At 41.8% G+C, this 13,167-nt stretch overlaps 1 protein-coding gene across 3 annotated transcripts in view; it reads right to left on the bottom strand.

The window, feature by feature from the left end:
- DMTF1 (cyclin D binding myb like transcription factor 1) overlaps window positions 1–10,295 on the bottom strand; it is a 29,115-nt gene extending 18,820 nt beyond the window's left edge. For 2 of the 3 annotated variants that reach the window (XM_059847461.1, XM_059847462.1), the window contains exons 1-5: window positions 10,147–10,295; window positions 3,346–3,462; window positions 2,732–2,851; window positions 1,701–1,795; window positions 835–949 (exon numbers count right to left, since the gene is read on the bottom strand). In XM_059847461.1, coding sequence (XP_059703444.1) covers window positions 835–949; window positions 1,701–1,795; window positions 2,732–2,851; window positions 3,346–3,454 — 439 coding nt within the window. In that variant the 5' untranslated portion in view covers window positions 3,455–3,462; window positions 10,147–10,295. The remainder of the gene's footprint in view (window positions 1–834; window positions 950–1,700; window positions 1,796–2,731; window positions 2,852–3,345; window positions 3,463–10,146) is intronic. The other variant, XM_059847464.1, reaches the window with a different exon arrangement.
- Between the last annotated feature and the right edge of the window lie 2,872 nt (window positions 10,296–13,167).

Raw genomic sequence — 13,167 nt, 5'->3', positions numbered from 1 at the left:
GCTACTGCAAAAGAAGACACACACTGGCATTCCCCCACTGCTATCTCTGTGACAAACCACAGAGCTTACAAGAAAAGCTCAGCCAGTAGAGATTCTCAAATATTCTTCTTGGCATATTTTACTAGAAATACCATCCTCAAGTTATTAATCTCTTAACTGGAATCACCAGATTAAGTGCCCTCCTTTGACTGGCTGACAGTGCTGAGTCTCTTCCTAAAGGTTTCTAACAAAAACAGGGAGTTGCTTTGAGCTGACTGAAAAAAAATATTTTTCCTCTAGAAAAAGTACAAGTCAAAGTAAGAAAAACAGCAGAGGGGCTGAGAAAACCAGAGAGACAACACATCTTCATTTGACACTAAGTTTTTTTCTCTAGGTTTAGAAAGCCACTTCCCCTGTGGGCAGGAAAGAAAAGGACAAAATCTCTTGAGCAACTACTGCATGATTGTACAGATATATTTGGAAACAGAGGAATGACCAGTGGGGTGGAAGTTTTAGGAGTAGTAGAGATTATTTCAATAGGTCCTGGTCTGCAGGAGCTCCCTTCTTCTGAAGCAATTCCATTAACCTGAGCATGGATTGTTTTTTTTCCTTGGTGTCCCCCAGTTCTGCAGCAGCTTCCCACCCCCTGACCAGGCAAACTCTCTGCCCAATCTGGGCTGACACACAGCACCCACAGCCCTTCTCTACTGTGGCCACTACTGTCACCACTGCAGGCAAGGCCCATCTCCAAAAAGCCAGACCAGAGACGACTTTATGCAACTTGCAAAATGTTCTGAGCCATTTGGAATAGTCTGCCTTTCTACAGCATGGGAGAACTGATTTGAAATACCCCACCTTTATTGGTTAGAGAATCCTTATCCTCTTTGGTTGTGAACCAGGCTTGACTAACAGCTGATACTTCTTCATTGCCCATTGGGGAGATTTCATCCAACTGCTCATTCTGAAGAATCTTGAAAAGACCAATATGAAGTGATACAGTCAGATAGAGTTGTTTACATCACTTTACAATTAACATGGAGACACAGTTTGAAGGAAAATGAAATCAGCACACCTCATCAACTTGCTGACTGTTCAAAAGTGTCATGTCTTAAATATGGCATTGGAACTATCACCTTTCTTAAAACACCTGAGTAAGATTTAGCACATTAATATACAGATGTTGTGGGAATTAACAAGGTAACATTCTTCATCTTGTTTAAGGTACAGTAAGTAAGAAGAGTCTCACTGGCTGTGGTGGAAATAGGACTATATCCAGCATCTCCAATCTAGAACTTTTAAACATGCTATACCCACAAAGAAAACTGCATCTAACTGTTAGGACTGGTGACAAGACAACGACTATTTGAGCACTTTATAAAGCTTAATTTATAATCAAAGAATGACAGAAATAACAGATAAATTTGTATTCTATGCAGATCACAACAGAGCACATAACTACCAGTGGAGTGTTACCTCTATTGCTCTTTGCAATATTTCTCTTTGGGCAGTAACCTCAGACTACAAATAACCTCTCTCATACATAAAATTATTCAACTGTCCTTTTACAGACCAGCATTTTTACAAACAAGATCCCTGCTCACAAAGATTAGTTTCAAAGAGTCTTATTCATTTAGCAAGCATTTCTGATACTTGTTTCCCTTTTCACTTCAATTTAAATAAAGGCATACATCAAATAGGTAAATTTTGAAGTTCTACTGTACCTGAATCTGGGTAACAGTTCCTTCATTAATTTCATCTTCAGCTACCTCAGCGGTAGCAGTCATGGTCACCTCAAAGCTCTGGTCATTTTCTGAAACTTCAGAATGGGTAAGTTAGTTGCATATTTAACTCCTGAAGCATTTTTTTACACGTGCTACAAGTTTTGTAAATTGCTACCTTTGAAGTGAAAATTTTGAAGAGCCTTATTTGGTATTTATCTGTTGACACAGTAAATTCTAAAATGATTATCAACTAAAATGATTATCAACTGCTTCTCTTCATAAAATTTAAATACGGACTTAGAAACCTTCAGTTTTATGCTTGACTACAACTATGATCTAATGTGAAATATAAACAAAATGTGTTTGATGCAAAAATTTGAAACTGTATTAATATTTCTTTTCCACTCCCACCTCCAGTATTTTCCAATTAAGGAACAACATTAAAATTTTTTGGCTGCATGCATTTTCCCCAGGCCTCCTCCAACTTCAACATGATAATGCCTTTACTTCTAAGAAATTTCCACCTAGTTCCACCAAATAAACAGGCACTCCAGGTACTGCAAATTGGTATTTTAACGAGATCTGGTTTTGTCTCCCTTTGGGAGATTATATTAAACTTTCTAATATTCAATCAACTTCCAGAAGACTAATTCAGTATTCATCCTATATTTTTTACATCAATCTCTTTTACACACACCTCAATATTACAAAACACTGAAATACTAACTGTACTGTCTGATAATTAAAAATCCCCAAATCTCTTTGCAGGAAAGCTACCTATTTGCTAATTTACTTATCCTTCATTTTATTCAATGCACCTGCAGGTCTCTAAACTACTTTTACACAGGCTTATTTTGCCAGAACTAATTGCTGCAAAACTATCCAAGGCTGAAAAAAAAATATGATACCCAAATATATGAATAAAATTTGGAAGCAAAAGACCCCATGCAGAATATTGTACTGATTCAAGAGTCCATTTTTAATCTTTACCAGCAGGTATATTTGCTACAGGAGTACATAAAAGAACTTACTTGGAACTGCAACAACAGAAATGCATGGAGTAGAATCATCAAGGCTTTGATCATCCTCTGATAAGCAGAGCCTCTTGTGCGGAGGTTCAGAGCTGTCTTCAGAGTCTACTTCATCAGCTTCTAACAACAAAAACACACCCAGGTTACTTCCTGTAAGCTAAGGAGCCTTGCATAGAGTTCTCTTAAAAAGCTGGCCAAAGCAAATAGTAGAAGCAAATGTGACAAGCTGGTTCAGTGCTTTTCTGCTGCCCAGGAACCTGGTCTAAGTTATGGGCCACAACAGTCCCTACGCTTTCTTCAACATGCATTTTCTTTGAAAATTCCATCCACAGTCTGTCAAACACCAATCAGTCTACAGAAATTTGGGTATGTGCTTGGTTCTAAGAATCCATTTCAAATGAAATAAACCACAGCAGCTGTATCTTTGTTGGGCACACATAGACAGTTTTGGGATTTACACCTAATTCATCCTTTTATCATTCTTGAAACCAATGCAGAGCAATTCTTGTACAGTATGCTGCACCTGGGTAGCTCACAGAATTTGTGGGATGTATGGTGGTCAGATCAATCAAAACAAAGAAGAAAAAAAAATACTATATAATACAATTCTATACCATTTTGAGGGCAATGAAGAATTAGGTTCCCTTCAGTATCCTGAGTCAAAGTCACAGAGTTCACGGTTTCTACTGTCACTGTGTCAGACTCTTCTTCAACTGTGCTCATACTCAAACCTGAAAGAGCAACACACAAATTACCCTTCTGCAGCTGGACTCCACCTGGACCACAGTGCTGCTTCCATACCCCACACAGCCAGCACAAAATCCCACAGGGAATGAGCCTGCTCTTTCACATGACAAGGCCACAATTTCAGACATTCACCTACCTTTACCTTCCTGCACACATATATTGCACAGGGTAAAACCAGATAGCTTTAAAGTCACTTTCCTAGTTAAAAATAGTCCCTAAACTCCTTAGTAGGAGGATTTGCAATCTACTGATTTATTTTTTTTCAAACACAAACCTAAGCTATTACTTTTTCAGCATTTCTAAATTCTTCACATCTAAAGATTTTTGTCCAGTATTTGTTCCACTGTTAATTTAATCATTCTGCTGTTATAGAACTGAAAGCTATTCAGGACTGACAAATATTTTTCTAGTGTCCTATTAGTCACAGCTGCCCTATTTATAGACTGCCAACTTGCAAAGTTTTATTCTCCTTCCGTGCATGTAACTATATGTGAAACTTGCATTTTTTTCTTCAGCATTTAAACAAGAGTAACTGAAAAATTGTGGACAAGCAATCACCAGTACAAAAAGTAACTGAGAGAATAAGTAGTCCAGGATAAGCCATACATATTGAAGTCACAGAATTAGGGCAATATAAAGTGTCTCTGATAATTTCATTTCCACTATAAAAGTACTGCAATGAAACACAAAGTTTTTAAGAAATTCTATGTAAACCACCAGCAGTAATTCTGAAAAAAAAAAACCAAAGAAAACCCCACAATAAATTTTTTATACAAATACAAAGAGATGCAACTTTTGCTACTGCAGAAGCTAAATGAAATCACATCTAAAATATCCAGAAGTTTTACAAAGATTTCATCAAAGTTTTAAGCCTGCTTTTGTTGACTTTGGCAGAAATTTGTAAAAAGAAAATATAATCTATTTCTCCTTTAACTGCTCAGTCCTTTGTCTGTGTTTACTCATAGTCAACAAACACAAAAAATTAGTTTTAACATTTATTTTGAAGCCAAAGTGTTGTTAAAAAATATCTGGCTATAGCTTTAGAAAAAAGAAACCACAAATACATTACAAATTTTCCATGTACTAGGCAGGGATAGCTACATACCCACATGTAAGTGGAATTTACAACCTGGATTTTAAATTCCCTGTATAATGTTAACATTATTGCATCAGCAGGAGATTATTTAATTTTTAATCAGAAAACATGTTCTTCAGTATTGAAGATCCCCAAGAGAAGTGTTATCCTAGAAAGATAAAACTACTGCCAGTCCTTCTAAAAAACTTCTCACCTCTCGAGCTTGTTGAAGATTTGGCACATCTTTAAGCACACACAGTGACTGATTCCTCAAATGAAGTGACATTACCCTTCTGAACATGTAAAAAATTTCAAATACCACTGACATTTTAAATCAGAGGGTTCTCAAACTTTCTTTCACATCTACCATCAACAGTTCCTTGCCACATGCAAATGTAGGAGGGAGTAACTTCCTTGGGATTCATCTGCTGCTGAGTGTTACAGCCTGTGCTCTATCCTTCCCTAGAAGCTGATGTTTGCTGCATGGCTCTAATACTGATTTTAGGAGCCCAATGAGGCATCCTTAATGCTAAAACATGAAGGAAGACATCCAAAGTGTTACAGCTAAATTAGCAGACTGTAACTTTTTCAACCCAGTTTTAAGTTATTAATTTAGCTTTTGGGGAGTGAACAAACCGGGCCAAAATAAACAGATTCTCTTTTTCATGTTCATACGTACTTTCTAAGTAAGTTTTACTACAGGGACTGCTGTAGTAAAAATTCCTGAAGTTACTGGAAATGAGGTGGAGGATTCTTCCTTAATTTGTGTCTACTAGTTGTCACAACATTTATTTTTCTACAATCAGTTGAAAGCATCCACTTTTCACCATTTTAGAGGCCTGAAAGACATCAGATTTATAAGACACATTTACTTCACCTACAGCTGTTCTGCAAGCAGTGGAAATTACAGCACCATCCACAGCAGAAGACAGAGCAGACCATTCCTTCTTTTTATTTGAAGACTGATGAAAATTGAGTACAGGCACAGCAGAGCTGTGTCATTCTTTCAGCAGTTACACAGAACTTGATGAAAATCAATCTGTATATTTAGAGAATTTGGCTACCAAATAAAAAACACAAGGCAATTAATCCCTTTACATTGCCTGCCTTGCTGGTTTGCAAGTTAGGAGGGAACAGGACACAGCATAAAAGGGATCCATCTGTCCAAATGTGGCATTCCAGGGATGGAGAGGAAGCTACACTCAGGATCAGTAGCTGCTACCCTGGCACTTCCATGCAGAGCTGTAACAGGATTTAGCAGACAGTGGCTGAGGCAGCACATCTGAGAACACCACTGACTCCTCTGATCGAGTCACACATCTGCAGCTCTCAGCTCCAGCTCCCCCAAACTGCAGAGCACCCCAACCCAACACTGGGCACTGCACTTTGTTCAAGGACCTGTGACTTCCCAAGAAACATTCCTCAATGGAATTCCTGGATGGAGGATGGGTTTATAACTCCTCGATTTCCCAAAAATGGTTTATGATACCTGTAAGTGCAGGCTCTCCCAAAAAAATAATGATGCCCTGTGTAAGATACTCAAGATTCAGTGTATCTTAAGTTTTCTGAGTAAAGGTAATAACCTAGACCAAGCCTTGAAAAAAACCTTTAAAAGAGCCACAATCGATTCCCATCAACTTTAATACAGATGGCCTTGGAGTAGAAAGAACATGAGGAATGAAGCCAAAGTCAAATGCATATTTTGGACACTATTTTTTATTCATTAGACCACACAAATACAAGAAAACTGAAAGAAAAACCAACCAACCAACCAACCAACCAAGTTCTTCCAAGCTACATTTACCCAGGACAGAGCACCAACCTACTTATACATGAATGAGTGACCCAAATCAGGAACAACTGGGGTGGTTCTTTTGACTGAGTAGGACACAATCCCCAGATCTTACAAACCTCATTGTTTCACACTTAAACAATGATGTAGCTACCAGGCACTCTGAACATGCATCAGACATGACACATCCCCCGGGAGCTCAGTGGCCAAAGCCCAGTGCTGCTGCCTGAGCCCTTTGATGCCTTCTCCTGATCCTGGCTGCAGGGCCACTGTGCCTGCAGGACACCCTCAATCCATTCCAGCACAGAAGCTGGAGCTGTGGTGAGCAATGCCAGACCACAGCAGAGGCTTTGGGATGTACCACATGAATTCTGCTCATTACACACACCTGCACATCCACACATCTGCTCTTGCAAAAGCCAAATGCAAAGTAAATGACAGCCATGGTTTATTAATTAGTGAGAATTAGGACCCGAGTACTCTCATCACCTCCAAAATATCACCTTCTTTTCACTAGGTGTGCTTTTGAAAATGCAAACAAGTTTTATTTTAAACAAAAGGCTTCCTTGAAAGGGAAGAATGTGTCTGAATCAAGGATTAAAGAAAAACCTCTTCCAAGGTTTTTCTTTAATCCTTGATTCAGACACATTCTTTACAGAGGTGCCAATCCATCACTAATATTTCATTTTTTGAAGGAGGGTGTTAGCTTTTGGGGAAGAGAACAGTGTTGGATAGACATGCACCAAGAGTGTGGGTGCCATAAGCCATAATGAAATTGCACTTTAGAAATCAATGTCACTTGAAAAAGCATTTTTTGCCTTATTGGAATTCTGTGTGCATTTACCAAATTCAACACTTGTTAGAGCAGTATTACAATTTCAAACAGGTTTCAACATGCAGCCAAAGAAGTGGGAAAATACTTTGTCTTGTACAAGACTCATTTAATACAGATTTCCAATACAAGTTTTCCACTAAAGCCACATAATAGAGCTGTTATTATTTATATGGGAAGCATACAGCAGAATTATGGCAGAAAAAAACCCCCACAAAGCTGATTTTACACCAAAAAAAAAAAAAAAGTAGTAATATCATAATACAAAATTCCTTTAATTCTAAATAACCCTCATCAGACAGATGGGCTCAATTATTCTGTGGGCTGTAAAAATTAAGCACTTCTAAGAAATAGTATTTTTACTCTTGCAGACAGAATTCTGTCATTGCCCCTAGTTATTAGCTGAATGTTATGTCTAGTCTTTAGTGGACCGTAGTAAGTCTTAAAATTTCTATAGTAAGTTGAATTAAAGGCTGCATTCTCTGAATTGGGCAATAAGTATGTTTCACTAAGTCCTGTAAAAAGCAAAAACTGAAGATTATTAAGGGAGATTTCCAGGTACTGGGGCACTTAACTGGAACAATCCCATGGAACACATTGGGATTTCAAGGCATTCGTTCAAGACTAACACTAAGGGAACAAAGTCATTACAGGACCTCATATTTTAGGATGCAGGAATGTTTAGTGTATTCCACACCAAGTCAGTACTTCCAGTGCACTATCAGGAGCTTTTATTATTAAACTAGTGCCAGTGTTGTTATGCTAATATTCAACAAAATCCCCCCCCACCACTTGACTCCAGACCAAATGGGTTCTGCTCACATTCAAAATTCCACCAGGCAGAAATTTTCTCTAACAGCTGCCAACAATGGATACAAAAAGGAACCAAACTGGGCAGGCAACAATCACAAGGACCCAGGGACCTGAGTCTGGGGCATACAAGAATTTATTAATCTGTATCAGCATGAGATTACAGTCCTGTAGATACAGTTGCATCCTACTCATCAGTGGTATTTAGAGAAGTGGGCCATCACTGAAACAGAATATATGGGAGACACAATGGGACAAAGTGTTCTCATTTGCATTGATCCAAATTTGGCAGAACTCCATGAGTTTTAGCCTGTCCATTGAAAGTTTAATAAAAAGCACTGAGCATGCTTTAATTGTCACACAGGGGAAAAAAACAACACAAAACAAAATAAAACCTATGTCCTAGCTCTTTCAAAACAAATAAACACAGAAAGTTTAAAGTTTTCTTTTTCATGAATTGGCTCTTGGGCACAAGGTTATGGATATGGATAGAAATTCGTAAGTATATGTACTAAAATTCTTTTCCCTTCATGTAAATCCAGTTCCCTGCTAGGCATTTCAGTAACTTCCTCACGTTTATAAACAATGGGTAGAACTTCAGCATGCAAGAAAAATTATCTTAACTATAAGACTGATAAGCAAAGAGAAGTCTTGCTTTCTGATGGACAGATAAGCACAGAAATGATGCTCAAAAAAAAGAGAAGAACATGCAAAACACAGCAGAGAGATCTTTGTCTCTTATATAGACACTTTTTATAATTTTTGTGATTAAGACAAAAATCAGTATTTCTGGGCATTCTCTTTAAGGAGTTATAATTTAAGTTCAATCTTTTCAGTAAGCCATAAAACATCATGAAGTTGTTTAGTATTATAATCATGTGAAATGATGTAAATGAAAACCAGAATGAGATGTGTCCATCTCAATGCAAAACCCACATTTCCTGGTTTTGCAAAGGAATTCTAAGTACGCTGTCAAGAGGCCAACTTACATCTGTAGCCAGAGCAGTACTGGCAAACAAAAAGCATTTTCTAGATTACTTTAACTAACAATGGCCAGGTGGGTCCCAATAGTGCCACTCTTTGTGAATGAATACATACAAATACTACCAGTCAGCTGAAGAAGTAGCTGGTACAAGTGTAATACACTTCACCATGCCCAAGGGCACAACCAACAATAAAGAGACATCAGAAAAAAAAAAAAACCCAAAAAAAAACCAAAAAAAAAAAAAACAAAGAAAAAAGAGTGGTGGTGGTGGTGGGGGAAATACGCTTTTCCAACCGGAATTCTTTACTTTGGCAGAACAGAGCATAGCTCTAGTGCACAAAATCCTGGTACCGCCCTAAGATGAAACCCCTGATCTTGGCAGAGTCGAACACTTCAGACTCCACTTGCCCTAAGCAACCTCAAATCACAACTCTCGCTGCGAAAAAAAAAGAGCTTATGAAACAAAACAGATAAAACCCACAAGCTCAGGATACCCCAAGCGCAGACCCAGCGAGAGGAAATGGAGAAATTCAAATGCCATCGTGCAGGTGGGCCTCTTATTAGAGACATCCAGGTATGCGGGAGGGAGTTAAAACCACAAAAAAAACTAACAATTAAAAAATAATAAAACATAATAAGCAAAACAAAGGCGCTGGCCGGCCTCCCCTTGCCCTGCCCCCCCAAGGGAGCCGGGTTTGGTCATTTCCCGGCCCGGTCCGTCCGACCGCTTCCCAATCTCGCTGCGCGCAGCGCTCCCGCCGCCCGGCAGCTCCCCGGGAAGGCAGGGAGCCGTGGCCCAGGGCCGGCCCAGGGCTCTCCAGGAGAGCAGCCGGCGGGAGGCAGCGGCCCTGCCCCTGTCCCGGCACTGCCCCCGGGGCGGCGGCTCCGGGCCCGCCTCAGCCCCGCTGGCCCGCGGCCGCCAGCGCCGCCATTTGGCCCCGGGCGGCCGCCGCCATTTTCCCGTGCCCTCGGCGGGCGGCGGCGCTGGACGGCCCCGCCGCGGGCTCCGCTGCCCGCCCGGCCCTGCCCGCCCGGCCGGCAGCCCGGCCCGAGCGCGCCGAGCCGCGGGGCCGCACACGGCCGCTCCCCGCCCCGTCCCCTCCCCTCCGCCCGCGGCCGCTGCCGCTGCCCGGAGCTCCCGGCCCTGCGATCCCGCAGGGCCCCGCGCACTTACTTCCTGTTTTGGGTCCGGGCACTTGAGAAACCAGGATGGAGACTCCCAAGTACCAGGATGGAGGCGCCGGGCGGCGGCGGGCGGCGAGCGGGGGAGGCGGAGGCGGAGGCGGCGGCGGGGCGAGGCGCTGCGAGCCCGCCGGAAGGGCCCGCGTCCCCCCGCCCGGCGCTTCCGCCCGCCCGCCCGGCGCCACAAAGCGCACGGAGCGAGCCCGGAGCGCCGGCGGCGCCACAAAGCGCACGGCGCCTTCCCCGCCTCGCTGAGGGGCCCCGGGGACGGAGCCCCGGAACATCCACACGGAATGGATTAGGGTGGGAAAGATCCCTGAGACCATCGAGCCGACCTACAACTGAATGCCACCCTGTCAGACCTTCCTTAAACCCCTCTAGCGATGGTGACTCCACTTTTCTGGGCAGCCCATTCCAATGTTTAGTCAATGGGTGTCAATCAATATCTAATTAATGGCCACACATGATGAGGGCTCTGGAGCATCTCTCATATGAGGAGAGACTGTGTGAGGTGGGCTTTTTAATCTGGAGAGGACTGGAAGGGAACCTCAATGTGGGTGCCGAGAGGTTGATGCCAGACATTTTTTTGGTGGTGCCCAGCAGCAGGATGAAGAGCAGTGGCCATAAACTAAAACACAGAAAGTTTCACCTCTACATGAGGAACAACTTCTTTACATAGAGTGGGGCAGAGCACTGGAACAGGCTGCCCAGGGAAGTAGTGGGATCCGCTTCCCTGGAGACATTCCAAGCCCACCTGGATTCCTGTGGCAGCTGCTCTGGGTGACCCTGCCTTGGCAGTGGGTCACTGGACAGTCTCCTGAAATCCCTTTGAATCCTAGCCATTCTGTGACTCTGTGATCACTTTTTGTTTCCCTCCTGCCACAAAACCAAGGTATTTTATCAAAAATTATCCATAAAGCCAACAATAAACAAGCATGTAGCGGTGCCTGGCTTGTGGTGCTTGCTGCCCTGTGGAATGGGTGCCTGTGTGTGCCTTGATCCTTGGCAAATGAGCTGAGTCCTTCACAGACAAACCGGGCACGTAAGGGCAAGAGGGTGCATGGCATCCCCTGCCTGCAATTTTTTGTCTAAAAACGTCATTGCACTTCTACCACAAAGCCCTTTTCTGGCCACTTCCCTTATGTGTGACCTCCAGCTGTGTCCTCCCCAAACCTTGGGAGCTTTAAAAAGTGTCCTCATGGGAAGACAGGGCAGCTTAGGGGAAAAGACATTGCACATAAAAATGGTGGTAAAATATGGAGATGGAATGTGTGGCTGGGACAAGAAGGTAACTGATATCAGCAGCTGAAAGCAGGATTTGTAGCATGTTCTTTGTTCAAAGCTCACTTACATTAACTCTGGTCTATTGTACTTGGTAATTCTGGACATCAAAACTCAGGAATCTCGAGTTCCACACCCAATAGTTGACTTCCAGAGAAAAATATAAGTGTCCCTTAGGCACTAATTGGTCAATGCAGAGACACAGTTTGCTATTCTAGGGTTGCATACAGCTGTTGGATTCACCAGCCATGATCTCTTGCAGCTTCTAGGTTTTTTCCCCCAGTTTTTGCAGGAAATGAAGCATGAACACTACATTTGCCTTCCATGAAGTACCTCTCTGTTCTGTTGTTGTGGTGGTGGTGGTTTTTTGTTTCTGTTTGGTTCTTTTGGGTTTTGTTTGTTTGTTTGGCTGGTTTAGTTTGCTTTGCTTTGGTTTAGCTATGGGCTTGATTGGAAAATAACAGGATGCCACTCCCTTGAGCTGTACCAAAATGCTTCATCAGGAGGCTGTGTTCAGACTGCAGGAAACAATACTGAAATTTCATATAAGCCTTCACCATGTGAAAATTTCTAAAAAGACCTTGTGCACTAAGCAGCAAACATGAAGAGGACTCCTTCCATAAATTAGTTTCCCCATATGTCATTCCTTCAGTTATGAGCCTTTCACATGCTGGATATAAAGCTTTTCTCTTTACTATATTTTTATCTTACCTGGATGTACCATGCAGAAAACATTATTTTGACTGCAAAATCTGTACCTCCTTTTACACAGTGGTGTTGTTCTGGGATGTATCATAGTGAGATACAAAGATGATAGGCTATGAAGTGGTAGCATGTTGAGGACTGGGCCACTGGGAATTTTTTGCCACCATTTTAGTCACAGATCTGCAAGACTTTGTGCAGAGTTTGGGACAATGGCCTCTGACAATGACCCATTCCCTGTTAATGCAATAAAAAGAATCTATTTTCCCTCACAGATATATGCTATAACCACACTCAGGAACATTCACTTTATATCAGATTCAAGGTATATGTAGATAAAATGATGACTGGAATTCTCTGGTGTTTCAGGAATAGAATAAACTCTCACTCTTGTAAGAGATTCCTGTTTCACAGTGGAAATGAGGTTCATGAATCCTGAGTTCTCTCATGTTAACAGAACAATTGCAAGCATCTATACCTATTTAACTCAATGAAAGACTCAAACACAGAATTTGCTACGGGCCTAACAATCTCTTCTTTAGATTAAGTTAGCTTTTCACCAACTCGCACCGAGTTTTCTTCCAGAGGCCCTGTGTTCCTGGTGGCCACCAGGTGTCCCTACTGCCATGTGCTCCAGACCCACCAGTTGCATCCCAGAGATGGAACTCTGCTCCAATTACAGCCCAATTAGCATTGCTCTGTAGGTACAGCAAACTCACTCCTTATCAAGCACTAGGGAAAAAGTGAGACTGGGGTGTTGCTTGGTAAGGCAAAGATGTGAGAAGGAGGATCGACATGCTGATGACTCACCATAAATCCTGAAGGCAAAGTGTGAATTTAATAATGCCAAATCTGATTACATGGGTGGTGGCAGAAATCTTGGTGCAGATCCTTTTTCATAATAGAAGAAACAAAGTTTTATTCTGCAAGATTCAGGGAAGAAATGCAAAACATAAAAGTTAGAAAAGGCCTTGATTCCTGTTTGTTTGTGAGATTTTTCATGTTTCTATCTGTATAGATAGATTATAGA

This window comes from Haemorhous mexicanus, chromosome 5 (assembly GCF_027477595.1).
Source record: "Haemorhous mexicanus isolate bHaeMex1 chromosome 5, bHaeMex1.pri, whole genome shotgun sequence".
Lineage (NCBI taxonomy): Eukaryota > Metazoa > Chordata > Aves > Passeriformes > Fringillidae > Haemorhous > Haemorhous mexicanus.
The sequence above is the reverse complement of the archived record's forward strand: the minus strand, read 5'-3'. Positions and strand labels throughout refer to the sequence as shown.